General features: G+C 38.7%; 1 protein-coding gene across 9 annotated transcripts in view; it reads left to right on the top strand.

Annotated features, from left to right (window-relative positions):
* Positions 1-26,536, top strand: part of LOC109714273 (UPF0307 protein PMI3641) — a 31,931-nt gene that overhangs the window by 4,504 nt on the left and 891 nt on the right. For 3 of the 9 annotated variants that reach the window (XM_020238817.1, XM_020238816.1, XM_020238823.1), the window contains exons 4-6: positions 21,263-21,441; positions 21,509-21,631; positions 26,305-26,453. In XM_020238817.1, coding sequence (XP_020094406.1) covers positions 21,263-21,441; positions 21,509-21,631; positions 26,305-26,453 — 451 coding nt within the window. The remainder of the gene's footprint in view (positions 1-21,262; positions 21,442-21,508; positions 21,632-26,304; positions 26,454-26,536) is intronic. The other 6 variants (XM_020238820.1, XM_020238819.1, XM_020238818.1 and 3 more) reach the window with 5 other exon arrangements.

Raw genomic sequence — 26,536 nt, forward strand, 5'->3', positions numbered from 1 at the left:
TCTCGATATGCACGTTTAGTCAACAACGAAACTTAGACATAGGGAGCAGTTCAACTGCTTCGGGATGACGCCACCCACCTCTAAGTGATGTAGCGAGGTTGGGGATTTGATTTCGTGATCTGGAGTCGCCGCCTCGACCTTTCGGGGGGAAACGAAGCCGAAACGCCCTCCGCTTGGCGATATCTCCGCACCGGCTCGACGAATCGCCGAACCGCCGCCGCCAATGTGTTCACACACCTAGTAATTAGATTTATATATAACCAATTTAGATCAAAACCCATTATTTTCCAAAACCCCCATCGGAGCCCTAGGTTGCAACTAGCGCATTAACACACCAACAAAACCCTAGATTCATGCTAGAATCCTCTTACTAGACTCCTAGGGTTAACCCAAAACGAATTCTAGAGCATAAAACCCCTACCCTAGAAATCCACCATTAAAGAGGTTAGAGCTTATCTCAAAAGCTTCCTCCAAGCTTGAAGAAGAAGAAGAAGAAGATGCCTATCCTTCTCCTTGCTTCAATCTCCCACCAATACTCCTCCTTTCCCACCTTGTAGAGAGAGAGAGAAAGAGAGTTCTAGAGAGAGAGAGGGAAACTATGAGGGTTAGGTTGAGAAGTGAGGGAAGAGAGAAAGAAACACCCCCCACTTAACCCCACACATGCATAATTGCTGAAAACCCCCTTAACTTTGCCATTATGTGACTGTAAGGAAGTGAATTCTCGAAATACGAGGATTGTACTTCATCCAGGATCGACTAATTGTCGAAAGTATACCCTTTGTGGGAGTTGAGAATGTCCAAAGCACAAAAAGTGCCTTGGAGTTGAGTCCGCGAGAGCAAATGAGGCAAATGGCATCATTGGGCAGAAGTTGCTCTCGGGGACCGGTCTCTGCAGGTGAGAGACCGGTTCCCCTGGCGGGTTGNTTGGAGAGCTATGTATTTTGGATGAAAAATGATGTAAAGAATGCAACTATTGTAATAATTAGTAAAGTACTCTATTTATTTCACTCGTATATCTTGTGGATTACTCGCTCTTCTTGTTGTTGGCACTGTTTGTGCCCTCGTTGCATGTGTATGTTAGAATTTAAAGTCCTGGGTAAATTCTTGTACACATTCCTGTGGTTGAGCCTTGGGCGGGCAGGGGAGGTGCTGTCCGTTCGGCGGTCTGTCGCCGCGGCCGAATCGTGCCAAATTGGTAGTGGTTTCGGAGCGGGGCGTGACAGTGACAGCCCATTTTTGGGCATTTCGGGCTACGGAGACCGATCCCTCTAATGGAGGACCAGACCCCGAGAGCAATTTGTACGCAGAGTATTTTTCTGCTCTTTTCTCACGCGTACGGGGACCGGTTCCTAACCGAGGGACCGGACCCCGAGAGCAACTTTACACGAGCAATTTTCTGCTCTTCCTCTCAGCTTACGGGAACTGGTCCAGAGGGACCGAACCCCGAGAGCCTAAAACCTCTGCAAAGTGCAGAATTCCATCTTCTTGCTCTCCGAAGTCCTCTCTAATGCACTTTATGCAATTTCGATGTCTTCGAACTTTTCGAAGCATACCTAATCGACAATTGGTTGATTCTAATCGAAGTTCAACTATCGGATTTCGAGAATTCACTTCCTTACATGAGGAGCGAGTCACCATGTTGGAGGTGACGCTCACTCAACTCGTCGAGTCAGTGACTGAGCTGCAGGATAACACGAAGGAGGCGGTCCATCACTTGAAGGAGCAGACCATTGAATTGTTTGCACGGGTGAACCTGCTAACAAGGGCCATGAGCAATGCTCCTCCCGCAACCCAAGGTGGGGGTCATGCAGGGTGTAAGGAAGTAAATTCTCGAAATACGAGAGTTGAACTTCGGTTAGAATCGACTGATTGTCGATTGGGTATGCTTTGGAAAGGCCGAAGGTGTCAGAAACCCAAAAGGTGCATTGGAGAATGCCTCTGGGAGCGAGTTGTGAAGATTCTACAAAGTGCAGGATTTTTGCTGTCGCGAACCGGTTTCTAGTGGGAGAGACCGGTCGCCGTAGCTTGGAAAATGTGGCAGAAGGCTCTGCGCACAAAACTTGCTCTCGGGGACCGGTCCCTGGCGGGAGCGACCGGTCCCCGTAGGTAAGCAATTTGAGCAAGGGGGCTGTCCTGCGAGAGTGTGCTCTCAGGGACCGGTCCCTCGTTGGAGAGATCGGTCCCCGTAAGCGTGGAAAAGGGGGAGGGCCCTTTTCTATAAATAAGTCACTCTTGGGGACCGGTCCCTCTTAGAGAGACCGGTCCTTTTTAAAGAGACCGGTCCCCGTAGCCCGAAAATGCCCAGGGCTGGGCTGTGTCATGGTTGCATTGTGAGGGGTGTTTTGTGCAATTATGCACTTTTGAAGGGGTATAGATGGGAGATAGCTCTCTCTTTCTCTCATTCTTTCTTTGTTACCTAAAAGCGCTCTCTCTCTCTCTAAACTCTCTTCCTCTCTCTCTAGAAGGTGAAGAAGAGAAGGGTTTTGGTGGAGAAGCAAGCAAGGAGAGGGGTTTTCATCATCTTCTTCTTCCTCTTCACTATTGGAGCTAGCTTTTGGAGGTAAGCTTGAAGCTCAACCATGGTAGATTTCTAGGGTTTGGATTTTATACTCTAGAATTGATTTAGTTGGAACTCTAGCATGCTTAATAAGTGTTTAATGCATGAGTTTGGAGATTTAGAGATGGATTCTTGCATGATTGCAAATTAGGGCTCCAAAATGGCGTTTTGCCTTATAGTATGGTTTGATCTAAATTGATCATGCACAAACCTAATTGCTAGGTGTTTGAACGCGTTGGCGAAGACGGTTCGACGATTCGTCGAGCGGGTGCAAGTTATTGGTAAAAAGGACCTTCCGAGCTTCGTTTCCGCCTGGGAGGCCGAGACGACGTCGTAAGATCGCCGAACCGCATTCCTAGAGTTGTGACAACGCCAGAAGGTGGGTGGTGTCATCCCGAAGCAATCGGGCTCCTCTTTATGTCTTAGTGCATTGTGATCTTGCATCTCTTACATATATGCATTGTAGGATAAATGTGCATTTCCATTTCGTTAATCATTTTGAGAAAATGCTCGTTGACTAACATGCATGGAGCCATCTGAGCCCTAAATAACCTCTTTGATATCTCATATCTTGCGGTTCGGCTTTGCGTGCCATACAACTCTTATTAGTGCGTTAGCATCTCATATGCATGAACATAGTTCTCATACTGCCGTTGCAGCTCATTCGACATGGAGGCCAGCATATAATACTTGACAGTTGACACGTTGGTCATCATCTACCCACTTGTCTCTCTTCTGAATTTCTTCAAGTGTGCCCTCAGCGGTAAGCTCGGGAATTGGAGATTGAAGAACATAATCAAGCTTTTCAATACCTAAAACGATTTTTAGGTTACGAAGCCAATCTTGGAAATTAGGGCCGGTTAATCGGTTAGATTCCATTATATAAGAAAATAAGTTAAAAGGCATTCATTTTGTCTGCAGAAAGTAGAGATTTTAGTAAGATTAGTATTTTTCATTTTTAACCTATTAAACTAATGTTTTTAAGTTCAAAAGGTTCCTCCCACTAAATTTATCGAATTACCACTTCCTAAATAGAAAGACGAAAATCTTTATCCCTTAGATTTCTTAGTGGTGATTGGGGTCTCATAAATTATAACTTACCTTACCGGACGGTTTCTTGGAAACATAGTTAGTTAATTCGTCGACAAAAATTCGGTATGGGTATAATACGAATAAAATTTGTATCCCAATTTTTAAATTCGTTTAAAAATACGGCTTAAAATACGGATTCGTCAATTACTCGGATACACGATTTATACGAAAATTATACATTCACTGATTAAAAATTTAGGATAAAAAAATTCAATATTAAATTAAACTTTTTTCTCTAGATTTATACTATTTAATATGAATACTTATAATTCTTTTGAACCATTTTTTTGTACGAAAAAAAGTTAATGTCTCAAATATTTTAGGTTCTACCACATAAAGAATAAAATCACATCAAAGAAATATTAGAATTACCCATCAATCATGCATCAAACATCACCTAACTCAAAGTAATTAACCTGGCTCCATTGGTTCTGGCAATAGCAAGCAAATTAATAGGTGTAACAACAACTTAATTAGGAGTAATATGGAAACTTGGAGTTTAGAGGAAAAAGATGTTTTGTGTGAAAAGAAAAACACAACAACAACAGTATTAACCATATATATAAGAGAAAATTGTTATAAATAGAAATCAAAATTAAGAAGGAAGAAAAAAAAAATATAGCTAGGACTCTAAAAATTTGGCACTTAGCATGCACATAATAGCAAATATTAATTCCACTCATAGAAACTATGAATTAGTACCAGATGAAGTGGGCGTGCGAAACTCGGAAGTTGGAACCAAATTGCAAGCGGCGCGTGGCCCTATGGGGGGGTCCGATGGCAAGTGTAAGGAAGTGAATTCTCGAAATCCGAGAGTTGTATTTCGTCCAGAATCGACTAATTGTCGAGTGGGTATGCTTCGGAAAAGCCGAAGATATCTAAAGCACCAAAAGTGCATTGGATGGAGTCCACGAGAGCTAATAGTGCGAAAGTCTGCACTTGGCAGGTTCAGCTCTCGGGGACCCGTCCCTGGTATGAGGGACCGGTTCTCGTAAGCTTGGTGCATAGGGAAAACCCTCTGCGCACCATTGTTGCTCTCGGGGACCGGTCTCTCGGGGACCGGACCCTTAGGGGCAGTCCGGTTCTCGTAAGTGTCCTGCGAGAGCATTGCTCTCGGGGACCGGTCACCGGAAGGAGGGACCGGTCCCCGTACGCGTAAAAGCTGGCAGAGAGCTTTCTTTCTGCCTGGCGTGCTCTCGGGGACCGGTCCTCTCGTAGAGGGATCGGTCCCCGTGCTCTCAAACTGCCCAGACTGGGCCGGTTGAGAGGGATAAAGTTGAGGGGCTTGGCTGCAATTATGCCTTAGTTGGAGAGTATAGAGAGCAAGGGCTCTCTCTCCCTCAATTATTTCCACCCTCACACATATTTTCTCTCTCCCTCTCTCTCTAGAAAGAAGAAGAAGGAGAAGAAGAAGGAGGAGAGCTTGGAGGAGATCATCTCCCCCACCTTCCTCTCTCCCTCTTCATACTATTGGAGTAAGCTTGGGAGGTAAGCTTCTAACTCCTCTCATGGTAGAACCCTAGGGTTTGGATTTCTAGCTTTGTAAATGGGTCAAATGGACCCCTAGCATGCTTAGTAGATGCTTAGAGCTAGAATCTAGGATTTTTATTGGGGATTTTGCTATAGTGCAAACCTAGGGCTCCAAATTGGGGTTTTTGAAAATTTATGAGATTGATCTCATTTGAGAGCATCTAAACCTAATTGTTAGGTGTCTAAACGCGGGGACGAAGTCGGAATTACGATTCGTTGAGCCGGTGAAAAATTATCGGCAAAACAAGGCCGACCAAGCTTAGTTTCGACCTAGGAGGCCGAGACATCGTCGTAACGTTCGTTGGAAAGCGTTCCTAGAACCTCTACATCGACAAAAGGTGGGGGGTGTCATCCCGAAACAACTGGGTTCCTTTTTATGTCGTAGCTCATTATGACTTGCATCTCTTGCATATGCATTGTAGGATTGTATTGTAGGATTGCATTGTTATTTCCTTTCCTTATGCTTTTTAAATGATAACCTAGTGTGAGTTGAATACTTGGTAAATTGGATAGGTAAGGATTGGGTCGGAACATTGAATCTTATAGTGCTAAAGGAAAGAGATGAACTCGATGATGATTAGTGATGTAACGAGTGGCATATAATTGATATGTGAACAAAACGAGTGGCATCTAATGTAGTGTATTTGACACTAGAGGTTTGTGAACTTAGGGATAGGTGGATTCCCTAGTAAACGACTCGTGAACAAAGAACTTAGTATAGCTAAGCACTTATGCATGAATGTCGGAATAGGTGAGTTCTGAGAGAGTTGTTGGCCCTAGTTAGTAGGGTGTCCTCACATAGAGAGGATAGATCAAGCTCACGGTCTGTTTTTGGGGTGATATAGCCATCCGGGGTGGTATAGCCATTCATGTCGTCGAGTACTCCAGAGTGTCGGGCGACCGGGACAGAGTTGATGTCCGCAGACAATCCCGGGTTCGAGAGCGAGTTGAGTCTCCGTACCCTACGGGATAATGATGTGAGGCGAGGGCGAACCTAAGGGATTCGCCGAAGATTGGGTAAATGAAAGAGTAGCATTGTCATTGAACATCGCTTATTGGACATGATTGGACATAGTAGCATGATAGTAAACCCTTACTAAATGATGCATGCATTTATTACTTGTGATTGTGGGCATAGTAGCATAGTTTTCCTATTATGTCATTTACTGCTTTGGATATCTATCTATCTATCTAGTTGTTACTTTTACCCACTTGGACCTAGTGGGGAGATCGGCGGAGTCGGCGGCCGAACCCATTGGGAACTATAGAAGATAGTTCTCACCCCACTTCATTACAGGGCTGAGTGCGGGCGCGCCGAGCGAGGATCGCGGCAAAGGCATAGCGCCCGAGCAGTAGACAGTCAGCTTTCCTTTTATGCATTAGAGAACTATTTTGTATCTAGAAGCTTTATATTTTGGGAGAGCCACATATGTATTTGAGAAATGATTATGTATTCATTTTGGGAAAAATGTAAATGTAAAAAGAATGCAAATGTGATGTAATAGTTAGTAAACTCTCTTTATTTCTCTCGTGTATGCTTGTGGATTCTTGCTCTTTTATTGTTGGCACTAGTTGTGCCTGTTGATTGTGTATGTATTGAATTTAATATCCTTGGTAAATTCTTGTACACAATCTCGTTGTTGAGCATTGGGCGGACAGGGGAGGTGCTGCCCGTTCGGCATCTGTTCGACGCGCCCGAGCCGTGCCAAATTGGTAGCGGGCGCGGGGCGTGGCAGCAAGTGTGGTGCGGCTCGGGGCGGGGAGGGTTTCAAACTTCCGATGGCGAGCGGCACGCGGTGGGGAGGGCGAGGGGGTTTCCGAACTTTCGATGGCGAGCAGTTGCGGCCTCATGGGAGGTTTCGATGGTGAGCCGTGTGTGGCTCAAGGCGGGGAGTGTTCTGAAGAATCCGAACTTTCGATGGCGAGCGGCGCGCGCTCCGTGGGCGGGGGGGGTGGGGGGTTCCGAACTTCCGATGGCGAGTGGCGCGTGGCCCCGTGCAGGCTTCCAATGGCGAGCTGTCGGGGGTAGGGAGGGTTATGGGTAGAGGCGGGGGTGAGAAGCTAGGGCAAATATTTTTGTGCGAGGGGTTTTTTTTTTCGGGCGAGCGTTTTTTGAGCGAACTAGCGAAGCGGTTTTTTCTTTTTGAGCAAGCGAGACGAGCGTACAGACATATCAGATATGTCACGCCCCGCGACCGCTACCAATTAGGCTTGGCCCGGGCGCGTCGAACAGACGCCGGACGGACAGCACCTCCCCTGTCCGCCCAAGGCTAACAACGAGATTGTGTACAACAAGTTCCCAGGAAAATAACTTGAATACATACACAATCGATAACTACAACGAGAGCACAATCAGTGCAAAACGACCAAGAGCAAGATACAAGTATAGAACATACAANACCTCTCTTTGTCTCCAAGTCATGTAACAAGTGCAATAAGCCCCCTCAACTCTTGACCTCTCAATCAGCCCAAAATAGGCATTTTCGGGTTCGGGAACCGGTCTCTCCATGCAGGGACCGGTCCCCCATGGACCAGAAAACTGCAATTTTCAGCTTTTGCCTATTTTGCTCCGTTTCGCTCCGTTTTCGCCCGTTTGACTTCCGATTTGTCTCAAATCGAACCGAGACTCTCAAAACATGATTTCAAGCGTATTTACATCATGTTTTCATCCCCGCAAATACCGGATTTAGTTTGCGGCACAACGCTTCCTTTCGGGTCCCGTTTTCACGCCTACGCGCACCGAAATGCCCGAAAGCTTCCGAACTTCACCGGAACCATCCAAATGGCTTTCTAACCAAACGTACACTGTAACCTCATGATTTTAGAAGTCCGGTACCTTACAAGATATATCCCAAAAATTAGCCCCGTTTTTTAGGGCAAATAATTCGATAGTCGCGAATTATTCACGAATAATAACCCTAAACCCAAAAAATTGCGTTTTATTCCAAATTTTTGCGAAAGAAAATGTATACAGAGTGTTTTATACGGTTATTCAATAATTCACGAACTATTTATGAATTAACTAAGCTTGGAAAGTCGCAATTTAATGAGTAGGTAACATCTTACCTCGAATGTGTAATCCAATCATCCTGCAGCCTCTAAGGTCTTTACGCCTCATCGGATCGTTTCTTAGCGCAACAGCCTTAGTTAAGTCAAATCCACCTGTCTTACAAATATGGAATCATTAAAAAACCCTCACCGGAAGGTTTCTTAGATCCATTGGTGATCCTATATTGTAGCGCCCCATGACAGGTTATTCACACAGTTCAAACACATACAGCCCTATGGGACCATGCATGACTACTCAATGCTGAATAAATGCTTATCATCTTGTGATCGGTGGTAGGCCATGATAGAGCATCGAATGCCCCATCGTTTCAACTTAATATTTTATAGGGAGTTTGAAGACTAATTGTTACATCGGTCCCATCATCACATTAATCATTCACATGTTACATCTCATGTAACATAAATCAACAAGTATAACATACACAAAAAATAACTGCATAGTTTAGGGATGATCGTGGACTTTTTTTGATTTGACTCAAGCTGATGAGTCATCAAATTATTCTATGGGGTAATAATAACATATAAATTCTCAACTTTTGAGAATTCGTCTGCTCGCAATTATTCAGCTATCTTCTTCTTTCGGGTCTGATACATGCCTTGATGTCGTTATTACTTGTGACGCCAGTCCATCAACGCTTGATGTGCATGCTCCTCTAGATAACCCTAATCTCATCTATTCAGAATGAGAGGTATTCATAGATCCTAACTAATTATATATAAAAGAGGCACGTAGGCCTTAATCTTGCAATAATACACCATAGATACAAAACACAACATCACAGATATATCCATAATCACATCACAGATACATTCATAATCACATCACAAAGGTCTGATTTGGTCCATGATCATCTCCCGCTCGAAAAACTGTGTGGAAAATAATAACTAATTCGATCTAAACATCGATTAAAATTTTGAAACTTAATAATATGTTTTTCTCAGATCTCCGCGTATTCATATTATAGTTTAAAACCAATAAATCTCAGCACGCACAATTTAGGAAAAGTAACATCGATCTAATCGTAGAAAGGCTCCAAAATTTCAATTGAATCGTGTTGATTATTACTAGAGAATGAGAATCAGTTTGATACTACTGTTAGAATTCATCCGGCACAAAAGCAAAATAAAACGCAGTGGAAAAATAATAATGCACTTTAAACATATCACATATGAAAATACTGAAAAATAAATAATCAATCCAGTACTGGCAGATCATGCGCATGTTACAGTGTAAAAATAATTTAAACTAAATAGATCTAGTGTTTAGATTATATCACCTTGGACCAGTTAAGGTTTCTTGATTTATTATACAGTTGAAACTGAATATGACGAACAAAGGTTCCGATGTAGCCGCGCACATGCCCGGCCTCTTTGCGTATCCACGCGGAATCACTACAGTTCCAATGCCTTCGCACAGAACAGATGAGCCTTAGACTTCAATCACGGTGCTAGTGGTCCCTCTGATGTCTACATTTTTTTTTGTTTTTTTTTTTTAATTTTTTTGATGAGACACTTTGAACTTCATGGAAGATCGTGTAGAGAGAGAGATAGTGAAAAAACTTGAATTACTCCAAAGTTCTCTTCACGCGGCCAACCTTTTTATTTTCTCTTCTTTTATTGTGCCGTACGACCCCTTCACATGGCTAATTATATATGCCAATGGAAATCAACTTAGACAATATGAATTATAACTAATTTAATCAATCTAGTAACTAATTGAATCATAAGATAATTATAAATCTAGTAACTAATTGAATCTTAGGATAAGTACCAATCTTTTATACTTATCCAATATATAATTTAATCCTTATGTCTCTTTTCAATTAATTGGATCATATCCATTAAATCATAATTAAATGTTCACATTTAAATCTAATCTAATTAGAATATTAAGCGAAGATACCCGCGTGTTGTGGTGGGTCGATTTTATAGAAATAAATAAAATTTAAAAACTAAGGACCAAAAAAAAAATAAAATGAAAAAATGAAGAAGAAGCGGCAGCGGCTATAGTAAAAGTATCAGAAAGATAAAAAAGAATAAGAGAAAATTATAAGAATAATAAATTATATTTATAACAATAGTAAAAGTTGATTTTGTTCAATCAGTAATTTTATTTGAGGAAAAAATATGTTAAACTGTCTTACAAATTTTAAAATGTCTAATTGTTAGAATTAAAAACCGAGCAATCATATTTTGGATATTTCAAAATATTTTAAATATGAAATTGATCACTCATCAAATTATAAATATAATATTGAGGTTTGATATTAAAATCAAAGTAAAAATGTATAGTGTTTTTGAAATACGAATCATTTTGAATCAGCTATTCAACTTTTCAAAATTTTGTTTTTACTATCTAACCTTTTCTTATGTTAGATTTGAGTCAGTTAGTGATACTTTGACTTCAAAATTTGAATGTGTCATTTACTTTTACAGATTTATAACATACTTCATGTAATTTTTGTAACTAAATTTATTAAAATAACTAATTAACTTGAACTTCATCAATCTCCCTTTTATTTTTTATCGTGCAATCTATATATAATGATTAGTATTGTAAAAGTAAGATTTATATTTAATATATAAATTCTAAACTATATAAAAGTCATGTATAAATAATTATAGATTTTAAATTTTATAATGAGAGCAAAAAAAAAAGAAGATTAAATTAAAAAAATGAGCCTGATTCTTCATTCCAAATTAGTGAAGAGAGTGAAAAATTAAAATAAAAAATTTTTAAAAAAGACTGGGCCTATCCTTACCCTCCACTCACACCCTAGCCGGGTGGGCCCTAGACCCACTCCCAACCCCAAACCCTCCCTCTCGTGCTTCCCCTCCCCGCAACCTTGATCTCAACTTTCTTTTCATTATATGTAATAGATAAATATTTAATTATTCTCCAATCATATTAGAGATTAAATCTTTCGTAAATATTCAAATAAATATAATTTCTCATCATTTCCACTAAATTATTCAGTGTACTAGACTCATCTTTTCATTTTGGATGCACACCTATTGTGTGTGACCCCCATAGGTCCGTTACCATTCGGAAGTGGAGTCTAATATCAAACTCTTCAACATTAAATTAGAACTCTTCTAATCAATTACATAATTTATTTTAAATTATTTTTATTTCCCTCACTGTCTGTGAGTGACACCTAATAGTATATCACGACAACCCAGAATGGTGATGAAAAATGAACTTTTTCACTTATAGTTACCGTGTGATTAATTCCTTCCAACACACAACGTCCCGATCGAACCACTCGCCAAATTTTTTTTATTTGATCATATTACTAGAATATCTAAAATCGACTTTAATATGGTAACATAGCTGAAAACTCTTTCCACACACTATGTACCTTGGCCAGCGGTTTTCCGAGTCGAGTCCGATAGGCTACATAAGACGTTCTCTCTCAATATTGAGTGTTGAATCCTTTATTGTGCACTCACATATTTCCCCATATAAAGTAGTATAGCCAATCAGTACTAAACGTAGACTAATGATTAGAGTCTAAGTATTAGTACAGTCAAACGGTAGCAATCTATATATGAAGCATCCATGATGTCTCAGGTCCGAGGAGTACTTCAGACAACTGTAGCAAAGAACTAGTCACTGGCGAGTGTGGAACCATGTGACTGTTTAACTAAATGGTCACGCTCAATGTACTTGTTCGCTAATAAGCAGCTGTATGCTTACTTTATTAGGAGCATTTAAGAATCTTGTACAATGAAATTTATATTTTAAATTCCTAACTTTTAGGAATATATTTTCTCAACAAAGATTTAACGGACGATTCATGTAAATATATTGACCGCTAACAATAAACATGAATAAAACTTGCCCTTTATTAATTAATATAAAATACAAAATATGTCCACAAGTCTATATCACCGATTAGCTTTAGGGTATATTACTAACATCAATGAACAACAACTCCAGTTTTGCGAGATTATGCACATGTTTGAGATTTACTAGTCCACAAGTTTTGTTTCAACAGTTTCTGTAACAGAACAACAAATAAGTAGCAAGGAACCGACAACAACTTTAAGCATAAACAAAATGCAGTATTTTATTATCAATAACTATAGCATGCTTATTTTAGATAACAAAAAAAACATGTGTTATCAATAATTATGTCATGCCCCGAGGATTGCAGCAAAACCCTCCGGGGATGCAACAAATTCGCTAGACATACAATTACAATAATTATGTCTCATATCGGAGATTGCAGTGAAAGCCTCCGGGGACGCAACAGACTCGCTAGACAAACAAGGCATGCCCTCTATGCCCATAGCGTACAACGAAACTTTCAATAACAATTTTCATTACTCAGGAGGTGTTAGAGCATAATAATATTATACCTAAAATGGCAGCATATTAATAACAGAGCATCCTGACATAATAGGTATACAATCATCAAAATACAAAGCTCCATTACAAGGACAAACTCATGCTGCTATATGACTATTAGTTGCGCTCCCTTCTAGGCTGTCATTGGCTGATGGATACTATCCAACTCGTTGCACCCTTCATATGATCCGTCACTGGTGCTGGATGAAGTAACAACAACAAAAGGTGTGAGAACTATGGTGAGTAGTTCCCAATGGGTATAGTAGTTGACAACAACGACCTACACCACTAGGTCTACCACAGGCAAGAATAGTAAATATCAATAAAAAGCGAGTAACCAACCATAATATGAAGTAATAAATGCTTTACTATCATGCCTCTAAGAGTAAGAGGATATCAAAAGGTTCTCCAAACCAATCACATGAGGGAAATCAAGAATATGCATCAATAATAGGTAATATCTAGCAAGAATGTTAGACCCTATTGTTATGACTAACTCATACGTCTGGGTCAAGCCTGCACCTGCCTACTGCCTGAACCACACTCCTGCAGGTGCGCCATCAACACGTATGTTGCCTAGCACATCTAATCAGCCAGCCTCCGGAGCGGCACTCGTGGGGAGCGACCCTATGGAGTCTCATATATCACTGTCATCATCATCTGTCATGCACATCGTCGCCTTGCAGGCTATGGTCAACGCAATGATTAATAAAATTATAATCATAGGTTTTGAGTCCTCAGCTGTAATCATATGGGTCACACTAACCTCTATGAATATTCCACCATATTCTCTATTCAGACATTTAATAAAAGAACATGATATCACGAGCATAGCTCAGAAGAATAGAATTAAGCTTAATTATATCTAATCAGACTCGCACTCGCTCAAAGTCTCAATATAGAAATATGCAAAAATTAAAGAAGAATAGTTTTAATTTCAGTGCTAGCAATAAATCATGTAATAAGAAATATAGGTGTAGACATAGTGAGTAGTTCACCATTTTCGACGACCAGAAAATCTACTTGAATGGACGTATGTCAAAAGATTAGGGGGAGTATAGAGCATCAGTACTATCGTGAAATCCTGGCAAATCAATATCCTAGATTTATCATTTTGTCATCATAGAATTGTTTTGTTAAACTCTAATCATACTCTTTCTTACCTCTCGTGGATCGCACCCCTAGTATCTTCACGCCTTAAGCTTGCTTCCTAATTTGTCTCTCTTTTCTCCTCTAGTACTCCTTTTACCCTCTTTCATAGTTAGTAATTCGCGAATTATTCGTGAATTATTAAAAATCTGAATAAAATGGACCGTATACGATTTATTCCCAAAAAATCAGAATAATACGCGAATTTTTGGGTTAGATTTATTATTCGCGAATTATTCGCGTATGCCGAACTATTCGGCCAAAAAAAGGCACAAATTTTTTGGATAAAATTCCTTTCTGAATTATTGTCGAATTATTCGCGAATTATTGAAAAACTTCATGAACTTCCGAAATATGCGGATCATGAACAGGATGAAGGTGGAGACGACAATAAAATTTGTTATTGCTTCTTTTACTTAATCTACTTTATTTTGTACCTCTTTTTTTTTATATTTTTAAGAATTTATAACTATGTATTCTAGTAGCATAAATTTAGAGAAAAAAGCTTAGTTTAATAGCCGAATTTTTGATTCAGAATTGTTAATTGGTGAACGTATAATATCCATATAAGTAGCGTATTCGAATAATTGGCGAATCCGTTTTTTAAGCCGTATTTTTCAACGAATTTAAAAATTGAGATATGAATTTTATTCGAATTATACCTGTACCGAATTTTTGCCAAATTTGAATTAACTAACTATGCTCTCTTTCATTCTCTTCTCTCTTTTTCCCTTCTTTATTTCATCCCCTCTCTCTCTCTTTCCTTGGCTTGCCCTCAAAGCCGGTCCTAGTTATAGAGGTGGTTATGCAAAAGTCCAAAAAATGAAGAATTTGCATTTCAGTCCAGGTCTACGTTTTGGGTGCTCGAATCAAGGTTTCGTCCCCGTCCGTACCGTTTTGGGCGCTCCCTACTTGCGTCCGGACGTCCAGATCCTTTGAAGGTGTGTCCGAATCCATTTCTAGGCATCCGATTCTGCACCTAAAATTCAATTACTCGGTTGATGAGTCAGTATACTGAGTCATCACCCAACCAACTTAACGAACCGCCAGACTTTCGGGCGGCTACAGTAACATTTGGGCGTCCGAATCTTGGGGCCCAAATAACTAGACCCCCGACTAAACGAACCGCCACACCGACTTAATGAATCGCCTCACCTTCAGGCTACTACTGTAAGTTTAGGCGCCTAATTTTAGGGCCCAAAACTATCATCCAGATGAAATTTACCCACGCGACCCTCCTCAAGGTTGGATCGAATTCTTTGCAAACTTGTATTTTTGGCTTGTTTTTCCTTGATTCTTTCCAACAAATATAGGTTGGAACACTAATTCCATCAATTTCATCGATGTCTCCGGCACTACAACCTCTAACTCCAGCCGTCGCATCTCCTAGTGACGGTTGTGAAGTGATCACGTTGCTAAATGCTCCACCAATTTGCGACTTAGGGCATCTGCTACAACATTTGCTTTTCTTGGGTGGTAGAGAATTGTCGTATCATAATCCTTTGAGCGCTCCAACTATCTTAGCTGCCTCAAATTCAACTGTTGTGTAAAGAGGTATTTCAAAATCTTATATCAGTATATATCTCACAATGCTTACCAAGTAATGTTGCCATAGCTTCAAAGCAAAGGCTATGGCTGCTAATTCCAAATCATGAGTGGGATAGTTTTTCTCATATTAGGCCCATTTGGCCTAGATTCCGAAAAAGTGATTTCTGCCAAGGATTAAAGTGCCCATGCGTATCTACCGTGCCGTATCATGTCAGCAAGATATTGGCACGATGGTACAATTCAACCCTCTATTCTTAAAATTAGGAAGTAATTTTCTCAATTTCACATAGCCAGCTAGAACTGACACTTCTAATTTGGCATAGAACTTCTTCTCTCGAAGTGTTCGATACTTCGCTCAAGTGATCTTTATGCTCCTCGTCATTTCGAGAATATACCAAAATGTTGTCAGACGAAGCTATCCAAAAAGGGCTTAAAGACACGGTTCATCAAATTTATAAATGCCTCCGGATCATTAGTGAGCCCAAACAATAACACCGTAAACTCGTAATGTCCATACTGTATCCTGAAAGTCGTCTTAGGAACATCCTCGAGCTTGATCCTGAGTTGATGGTAACTAGACTCCAGATCGATCTTCGAATACACCTTTGATCCTTTGAGTTGATCAAAAAGATCGTCAATCCTCGGCAATAGATACTTATTCTTGATCTTGACTTTATTAAATCACCATAGTCTACACATAGCCGAAGTGATTTATCTTTCTTTTTGACGAATAACACAGACGCTCCCCAAGGCGAAATACTAGGCCTAATGAAGCCTTTCTCTAATAAATCTTGTAATTGCACCTTCAACTCGTTCAATTCAGCTGGTGCTATTCTATAAGGTGCCTTCGAGATTGGGTAGCTCCTAGAATTAGATCTACCACAAACTAGATGTTTCTGTTAGGTGGCATATTTGGCAACTCCACCAGAAAGACATGAGCATACTCTCGTACAATCGGGATATCCTCGATCTTCGGAGTTTCACTACTTTTATCCACCACCATAGCCAAGAAAGTTATATATTTACTCTTGATCAATTGCTTGGCTCGGGTGGACAAAATAATCATTGCAAACCGCGACCATCGACAACCTCTGAAAATAATCTCCTCATGTCCCGGTTTATGGAAAACCACCATCATATTCTCACAATCGATGGTGGCATGATACCTAGTGAGCCAATCTATCCCCAAGATTACATCAAACTCTCCTAGCTAGGGTAGAACCAACAAATCTGCCGGCATAGTCCAATCTCCAAACCTAACTGGGTAATGAGGACAATACTGCCGTATGTCCAAGGTATGGTCGGGAACCAAAACTCGTCCCGAGTGTAATATGGGAATGATCCTAATGCCATGCAATTCGGCAAATAGCCGATCGATGAATGAATGCGATGCACCAGTGTCAAATAATGCGCTAACTCTGATGCCATTAATTAAAATGATACTTGCAAAATTCTCCCTCGCTGATGCATGCTCTGCTCGGTCCGCATAAATTCGCCCACTAGGTGCCTACTACGACTCTGCCTTGGTGAAGTCTGTGCCGATGCCGATGGTGTCGGTTAAGAACTCCTTGGGTACTCAGACTAAAAGTGGTATGCCTGGCCACACAGAAAACATTTGCCCCCCCACTCCGCGGGCATTTTAATGGTATATACAGTCCACCACAAATCTGTAGTATATCGAATTTTTGAAAATAAAAGCAATTGTAGATAAAAGTAGTGTGGGATACTATTTTTATTGGACTTAGAGTTGTAAAAGATAATTTCAAAATGATTTTGTATGGGATTCGAATGATAATCGGAGCTTTGGAATTTTTTTAGGAATAGGGCTTACACTGCAGCTGAAAAATTGACAGTGGCAAAAAATTATGAAAATTTGAAAATTTGTTGAAACTATTTTTCTGAGACTGGATTTAAAGTTTTGTGTCATTTCGATGCTCGAACAGTGAAAACGGAGCTTAACTGCAATTTGTTAAAGATTTTAGTCGTTAGAGCTTTCGGTGATCTAAAATGATTTAGAACCGAAATGTTAAGATAATTTACTACTAATTAATTTTAATTGTGTATGTTCGTCAAATTTGAGTGTAAACCGACAATCAGAAGGGCTCCAATTAACCTTATCAGATCAAAATTGGACTAAAATCTTAATACCTGAAATTAGTGGGCTTTTAGCCTTTTTTTACAAGTTAGTGGAATTCCACTAAGTCTAAAGGAGCCTTCACTAAGTCTAAAGGAGCCTTCCCGAAGCTCCTTTCTCTTCAGCCAGCATACATAGAGAGAGAAAGGGAAAAGAAAGAGAAGGAGAAAAAAAAGATAAAGGAATAGGTTTTTGGAGCCGTTAGACGAGCCGATTGAAACACCGCGCGTGCGATTTTTAGCATTTCGACACTTAGGTTGGTATTCTAATATTATTATCTTTTTATTTTAATTCTTTTGATGGATTCTTGATAGTATAATGTAGAAAAAGAGTTTTTGATGGCTTTTTGGAGAAATTGGATTTTTTAAACCGATTTTTATGCGATTTAGGAGTCTAAATCGCGCGATTTTCGATGAGAGATTTCTCCGACCAGCTTGGAGCGTGGTGGCTGCCACGTAACCTGGGAGGACAGCGCAGAGTAACTTGACATTCAAACGATCATTTCTACCCTTGATTTCGCATCCGAGGTGGGTTCCGTGTGGCCGAAAATGGCGAACTTCCTTCTACGTTTATTTTGCGTATAGGTGTACATGTATATGTTATGTATGTGCGCAAGTTAAATGTTTTGAGGTTGTGATGAGATGTTGCATGTGGAAATGGGATGTTGCATGTGAACACTAATCATGATTAGATTAATTGGGCAATAAGTCATGTATATGTCTATGGTGCATATGTAGGTGTATATATAGGTGGTTATATGTTGGTGGAGAATTGTGTTAGTCTGGGATTGAATAGAGAAAATAGATTATTTAGTGTATGCACGTGAATATTAATTTATGTCTAATTGTAGGATTAATAGGTTGAATTGTCTTGGTATAGTAATTATCAATCAGAGAATTATTTTGCATACTTTAGGTTAGGCCAGGAGGGGCCATTGGATATCAGATGTATAGTTAATGAGATATCTAATAATCATATGCATCACACACACTTTAATTCGCATGATAGTAGATACTAATGAAAGGATGGACATTATGACAATTGCATATGAGAATGAAGTTGTGATAATTGTATTAGCAATGGATCACATTATTTTAGCATGTTGTATTTCTACTATTGCTTCATATTATATGTATTCGATTAGTCCGAGAGGGATCGCCGGAGTGTGTATGAATGAATAGTGAATTGTTGCTAATATATCATATTGAGTACTATATTACAATATTTGAGTTAGAAGTAAATGTCATAAATAAATGTTAAAGGGCTATTAGCAGGAAATTGAATAGAGAAATGGTTTGTAGCATGTTGCATATGGATATTCATCTATGTTGCATTGTATAAATTGTAAGTGTAATGGTCACAGTATGTAGGATTGTATTAGTATATCACTTTGCTATATACTAGATATAGAGAAGGGCCGGTTGACATCTTGGGCATAGTGATGAGTTTTTATTTTTCATTTGCATAGTACATGTCATGAGGAATGTGAAAGAGACTGTGGTTTAGCGCGACGATAGTAAACAGATGTTTTGGATATTTGGATATATGATGGTACTATTGTCACATGTGAAATGGTGAATAGTCTATGGTTATGTTGAGAACACCATATTGGATACTTGTGATCTTTTTGATCATTGCATAGACTATAGCCTGCAGAGCCACATTGAGCTTGACAGAGCTACATACTATTAGACTCGGTAGGAGTCGCTCCCTTTCGAGTGCCGCTCCGGACACTGGCTAGTTATAGCAGAGATATGTGCCCTTGGGATGACGACCCATCTGCGGGAGTGGTGATCGGGCTGGGGATAGAGCCTACGTGTTAGCGGTGCACCTGTCGGAGTGCGATCTGGGCACTAGACAGGCGCAGGCTTGACCAGACCTATGAGTCGGTCGATACGATTGGGTACTATTACTGCATTTATTTATTAGTATCAGCATTGATGCATATTCTAGTCACTTTGTCACCTATTCCTTGCATATGTGACCTACGGGTTGGTCCGTTTATGATTGGGTCACAGTGTGTTGATTGAGTTGCATGTGTATGAGTGAGTGATACCTTATATTGAGTATTAGTACTCTAGTTGATACGTGGCATGGTTATTTACTTGGTGTGGTGTACCATTTCTATTTATCACTATTAGAGTTGATGCATATATCAGACAGTTTCATTATTGCATATTCCATGCATAGAGACATGATATATCCCTTGAGATGAAAATGAGCCGTATCCTCGAGACCGGCTTGGGTGCTTTGGTTGCCTTCTTGTGCTCCACTTGCTACTCGCACTTTCGGCTGCTTATCTCTTGCCCTTGCCTTTGTCTAGGGCTCCTCTTTCTTTCTTTGACAATCTCCATGTCCTTTTCCACTATCAAGGCGCGGTCCACAAACCTCTCGATAAGTCTTGAGGTCGGTTGCTTGAACCAGTCGGTAGATCGACGGTTGAAGGCCTTGCTTGAACCATGGATTAAAGTGCCCATCGGCATGGGACCTATCTACTGTGCCGTATCATGCGAGCAAGATATCGGCATGATACAGCCCCCGTGCCGATGGCACAACTCAAAATTCTCTCTTTTTGAAATTAGTAAGTAATTTTCTCAATACAGTTCAAAAGATTTGATAAAAATACATAATAAATAATTGGTATATTTTGTTGCTAAAAAAAATATTTTGTGCCATTAAGTGTTGGCACACATATATTTTTTATGATCGACACGCATCAGTGCTGCCCGACGGGCATCGTGTCGTACCGTGCCGGCAAGTTTCTGACACGACCCTGTGCCACGGCACTTAAATCCTTGGCTTGAACATTCAGGCCTTGTCCTCGTCATCCCTCACCACATGCGATATGCAATTCAACAGACGAGAGAACTCCGTCTCGTACTCCGCCACGGTTCGGTCCCCTATCGCAAGTTGCAAAGATCTCTGTCCACTTTGAGAATTCATGTTTGTAGTACTTGTAACTCAAGGAGCTTGATCTAAGAAGAATGAAAAATAAAGTTAGAAAAACGACATATAGTATCATTAAAAGTTAATTATTTTCTCAGTTAGAGGAAGAAAGGATCCTTTTCTCGTATCAGGTTTTTCTCTTCTTATGGCAATGATAATTTGATGTCTGTCATAACTTATGTGGCTTGGATGAAGTCTAAAACTGAGAGAGCCTCCAAGTATTTCTAGCCTACTATATTGCTCAGAGCCTTAAGTCTATGTTATTAGTGCATTTGTACACTCCCATGACGGACACTCTTGGGGATTTGTTGTGGGAGTATGGAAGACACTTTGACATAATGCTCATGCTAATTGTAACTCTAGTTACTTGATCATAACAGGATGAACAATTAATTTTGAAAAAAATGAATTGTATGATGAAAGAATTATTTTTTAAAACAAATTCTATATGCTGGAGTTGGGATGGCGTTAATGCAAAATATGAAGGTTATTAATTACCTTTATATTCTCAGCAGGAAGATAGGATGCCTCATGAATATGCATAATATGCCAACTTACACTTATAAGAGTCCTCCATCAAGGTACATGCTTGCAAGTTTTCCATTCAAACTGAATAAACTTTTCCTGTTTCGTTTTACGAGTTTTTGGAGCACTGAAATAAGAGGAATGTTCCTCCAAGATCCTATTATAACTTTGGATAATTTTGTGACTTGCAAATGAGATCATAATGGTAGCCTTCGTAATATTTACTTCCTTAGAGACGAGAGAAATATTAAAAGAACATTCAAAGTCACATAGAAGACAGTTGTAGCAAATATGACACCTCATTTAAGTAGAATTATGAGTAGTTTTATCTTAAAGTAATTTCTATTCTTTATGTCAGGAAGACTCTTGCGGAAAGCACAACCTGATTTGATGGATGCTCTAATTCAAGCTTCTAAAGATGGTGACAACAGTAGGCTGTTGGCTTTAGCCGGTCAAGAAAGCTGGTCCATTGAAAATGAAGAAGAAGGGGAGGAAGAAGAAGAAGAAAAAGGAGGAGAAGAAATACCTAATGAGGAGGTAAGATGTAACATGAGTCCCTCTTAGTATTCAAACACATATCAGCTGATAAGTTCCTCATAATTAGAAATCGTGCCAGGGTAGTGATGATTATGTAGTAGCAATGAGGTGGTTTGACGGGCTTATTTCCAGAGATCCTTTAATCACAAATGAAGTGTACTCGGTGCATAATGCGGACTTTGACCGCCAGGTCTGCTTTTCATAATTTATGTTTATTCTTACAATTTGAGACTGGTGGATTTATTTCTTTCTGGTTTCCATAATGCACAAACTTCGATATAAGATAACGGATACATTGATACAACAGATTCTTCAAAAGTAGGATAAGACGGGTAGCGAATTGGAATTAAATATATAAAGGATATATGTACAAATACCCCGTAAAAATTAAATATAGAAAGGATATGTGTACAAATACCCCGTAACTTTAGCACTTCTGCAAACAGTGCCTTGAACTTCTCATTTTTGCAATTAACCTCCATAAACTTTATCAAGTAGTTCAATAGAGCCTCTTCCTCAACCAATGTTACTAATTAAACTGCCGTTCTCGTCACATGTCATTCATAAATCCTGGTGTTATATTTTCATTTGTAAGAAGAGACGAAATAGGATCCCCTCAATCATCAATCCTGATTGTTTATTTTCTTTTGTTTGAACATAACAGATGTTTTCTCTATCATCAATCCTGATTCTTTATTTGCTTTCGTTTGAATGGAAGAAATGCTTTCTCTATGTTTTGAAGCTTTACAAGATCAAGTGAAAGACGTGTAACGAGAGCGATTGTGTAATTAGTAACTTTGCTTGAGGAGAAGGGGATGGGCTATTGAACTATTTGTTAATGTTTCGGCGGGTAGTTGGAAAATTTGAAAGTATAGGTAGATGTTTGCTGAAGTGCTAAAGTTTAGGTGTTTGTACATTTATCCCAAATATAGTTTATATTGATATTCATCATAATGTGGAGACATATTCATTTAACTTAAACGAGAAGAAAAGGCAAGTGAAAAGAAAAATTGTTACTTGTATGAAGTTATGTGAACATTATATCTTGGCTAAAATACATAAAACTCCCTATTTATATATGCTTTTCCACTTTACCAGTCTTTTAAAACCCTTATTTTCCGCCCTTAAAATTTGGAGTTATAGCACTTAACTCGGCACTGTTATAATTTTGTTACTATTTTGTTCATTAATTGTATGGTTCAGTCGAGAACTTTACTCAAATGCACATTATATCCTTAAAAATGGTAGGAATGCACTATAATCTTATATTTTCTCTCAAATTAGGTAACTTTATGAGAGAGATCCCCGACTATTTACTAATTAACTTTTTTTTTTTTCGTCGTTTCTAATGGTAAAATAAGTATATTTGTAATTACCTAGTTGTCCAACATAATTTATGGATGGAATAGTGACAAACTTTTAACAGTATTAAGTGCTGCAACTTTAAATTTTTTATGAGGAAATAAAAGACGGGTGTAAAGTGCAAAAGTGGATATTTATTTGGGAATTTTCTGTCCTTAGGCCTTACATCTTTGTTGCTTTGTTTATCTAGGAAAGCAATTAATCGCATACAGACCTTCAATTTTGTTAACCATCATGCAAGTGCCATTCAAAATGCATAAACACTATAATAAAAGATATTCAACAGTATAAGCTGTGAAAGATAAGTTACTCAGTCTAGGAAACATGATGTCCATGGTCATATATTTATGTAATCTGGAGAAGCAAACAGTCAAAGAGATTGGGCCCTCTATCTTGAGACATTGTGTTTATCATCAATTATCGTTCTCATTGCCTCGTCAACAAACATTGCACATTTTGAATTCTGTTTATCAAGTCGAAAAGGTTCGGGATGTCAAGACTTCAGCACTATCAAGTGAATCAAAGTAGTCTCCTCTAACATCCCACATTGTGGTCTCTCCTTTCAAATGTTATGGAGCCTTGCTTGATATCGTTACTATGCACTGTGGTAAATTAGGGGCAGAGCTATTAAGGGATCAAGGATGACCCCGGCCCCTCTTCAAATTTCAGAAATTGCAATAGAGTTCACATCAAGGTTTAAAGTGCTGTGGCATGTCAAGGTTTAAAATGCTGTGGCACGAGGGCGTGCCACTGTCTGCTTGGCAAGGTTCGGCACTGGCACGCTTTCGTGCCGATAGTGTAAGTTCGGCACTGGCACGCTTTCGTGCCGATAGATACACATAACCTTCTACTGGCGCGCTTTGGTACGAACTTATTTTAATTTTTTTGGTTCCAATAAGCTCTTATAATGTTATTTGAAATATTTAATCAAACAATTAAGAATATTTGCTATGCTAATCAATTAATATATTTGTAAGTTTTTTCTGTATGTAAAGTACAAATATACCTGATACATAATAGAAATTTTTATAGGTTAGAATTTTTAAAATGCAAAAACTTCTTTCTTTCTTTTTTTTTTTTGAGAGAGATAGGTAGCACGCTACCCGCTTCGTTTTATTTCATTTAGAAATAAACTTAGCTGGAAATGTGAATCAACTAGGATTCGAACTTGGGTCTCAGGTACCAACCACCAAGCCCTTTTGCCATTTGCTCTATGGACGGTCGGTTCTTTCTTTCTTTCTTTTGACCATATTACAGTTTTCTTTTTTACAAAATACAAAAAAATAATTTTAAAAATAATTTGAAAAAATTGTTTTTTAATTAATTATTTTTTAAAAAATTAGTAGATCTATCAAAAAAATTAAGCAATAAATTATATGAGAAATAAATGAAATAAATTTAAGAATCAATTAATTTAATTTAGCTTTTAATTTTATCAGTATTTTCAATCTTCTAGTGCAAAAATAAAATTTTATATTTGATGTGTCTCAAAATTTGTTTATTGAGTTCAATTTTGTTTCTCTAATTTGCCAAAAATTTCGTGGTGCGATAAATTTTGATAAAATAATTTGTGAAGAAAAAATGGATGTCTGTGGTGGAAGTGGTGGGGTGCGGGGGGCTTCGCACCCCGCGGTGTAGATCGGATATATAAATTAAAAATTTGTTCGTAATTGATAAACAAAAAAAATTAAATTAAAATTTTTTTGACTTACTTAATGAGTAATTAGGGGGGTGTAGGATACCCAGAATGCTTCGGATACCCTAAAGAACAAAACAAAAAGAAAAAAAAGTAAAAAGCAAAAGAAAAGCAAAAAAAAAAAAAAAGCCGCAGCACACTGCGCTGTGCTGCTATCTCGTGCAGCACGGCGCCACATGCCGCAACACGCCTCCTTGTACGGTGCCGGGGCACGGTATGGCACGGGGCGGCACTTTAAATCCTGGTTCACATGTCCATATATAATTAGGATTCAGGAGACTAAACCTTTTAAATAAATAATTATAGTCTAGGGGCCAAATGGAAAAATGCCTTTTGGTATTTTGTTCAAAAGAACTAATGCCTTGACACCAATTAGCAGTGGGAGGAATACTTCAATTCATGAATGGTTCTTGGTTGGTCTAGTATATCTCTCTCTGTCATTCATCTCCGTGTAACTTCTGTTTTTTTTTTGTTCCTCAACTTTTTTTTTTTGCAATCAAATCCCTAACCTCTTTGTTATATTGCAATTAAGTCCCACCAGCTAAAAGAGCCGTTAAATTTGACGGAATGCACCATGTTAGCGCCAGCTGAACACCTACGTGGCTTTATTAGGGACCAAAGTGAAAAGAAAAATGGAAAATATTGGGGATCAATGGTGCAATTAAAATTTTAAACTAAAAATCTAAAATTAAAATCATGAAATTGAATTTAAATCTAAGAAATTTGAATTGCAATTCAAAATTTCAATTTGACGTTGAAATTAAATTTGATTTCAAAGATATTTGGAATCAATATTGATTCTAATTGTGAATTTGAACTCAAAAGGTCTAAATTTGAATTTTAAATTTAAATTTAAAATCTAAATTTTGAATTTATAATTTGAACTCAAAATTTAAATATCATTTCAAAATTCGAATTTGATTTGAATTTTAAATGTTGAATTCAAAATCTAAATGTGAGTTTGAATGGATATTTAAATTTAAAATCAGCTTCAAAATCTAAATTTGTATTTGAATTTGACTTCAAGAATTTGAAATTTGATTTTAAATTCAAATTTCAGTGTTAAGCAATTTAATGAAGGAAAACACAATCCTCATACTTGACTGGAATTAGTTGTGAGAAGGTGAAAAACTATCAATGTTGTACTTTATATCTTTCAAGCTCCCCATATTATTGCATGGAAACTGAAAAACCAATTTAAATTTTGAACATTGTTCTGTTTCTGTCACTTCATCTCCTTGTTTATTGTTTATTTTCTAGTTTTCTATGCTTTCTAGTGTTACTGTATTGGCACAAATTGGATATTTGTCGTTCTGCCAAATTGCATGAAATGGATTTATTCTGCAGAGAAATTCTAATTCCTGTAACTGATGGTTACTTAAGAAAGGCAACTTTTACTCTAGCATATCTTGCCTCATTAGAAACCCAGTAATAGTTGAGAGTAGAGAAAGTTCAGAGTTAAAACTTAGATTCTCCATATCCTAGTGCAATGCGTGTATCATCATTAAACCAAAAAGATGCCCATTTAAGGGTGCTTTGTCTAAGGGTGCTCAAACAAGAACATCAAAAGGATTCTGCTAGCCAGAACTGTACGATGAAACCTAATTCCTTTTGCAGTGAGATTTTTCTTTCATTCAAGTGATTATCCTGTGGTACTGCTTAATTTCGTGAATTAGCTTCTAAGATGCATAATTCATGGTTTATTTGAGCATCTACTTTGGTTGGCATGTGCAAAGAGACTTCTCTATCAATCTTCCTTCCTGTGGTGGTTGACTCGGTCTGGGTTTCAACTGTTATGATGGCAGGAACTTCGCAAGCTTGTTAGGAAAGTTCAATCAGTCCAAGCAGGCCAGCAGGCTGACAGTAGTGGAGCAGAATCCAATGCTATGTTGACCAGAGTGAAGAAGCCCCTCATTCTCTTCTTACGTTCCCTAGCAAAGAAAACATTGGCTGAGTGAGTGTCATGCAACTATTATAGTATATGATATGATCAATCATGTTTTTCATATGGTAAGGTCATTTTCACATATTGGCGCT

Source organism: Ananas comosus, linkage group 8, assembly GCF_001540865.1.
Source record: "Ananas comosus cultivar F153 linkage group 8, ASM154086v1, whole genome shotgun sequence".
Lineage (NCBI taxonomy): Eukaryota > Viridiplantae > Streptophyta > Magnoliopsida > Poales > Bromeliaceae > Ananas > Ananas comosus.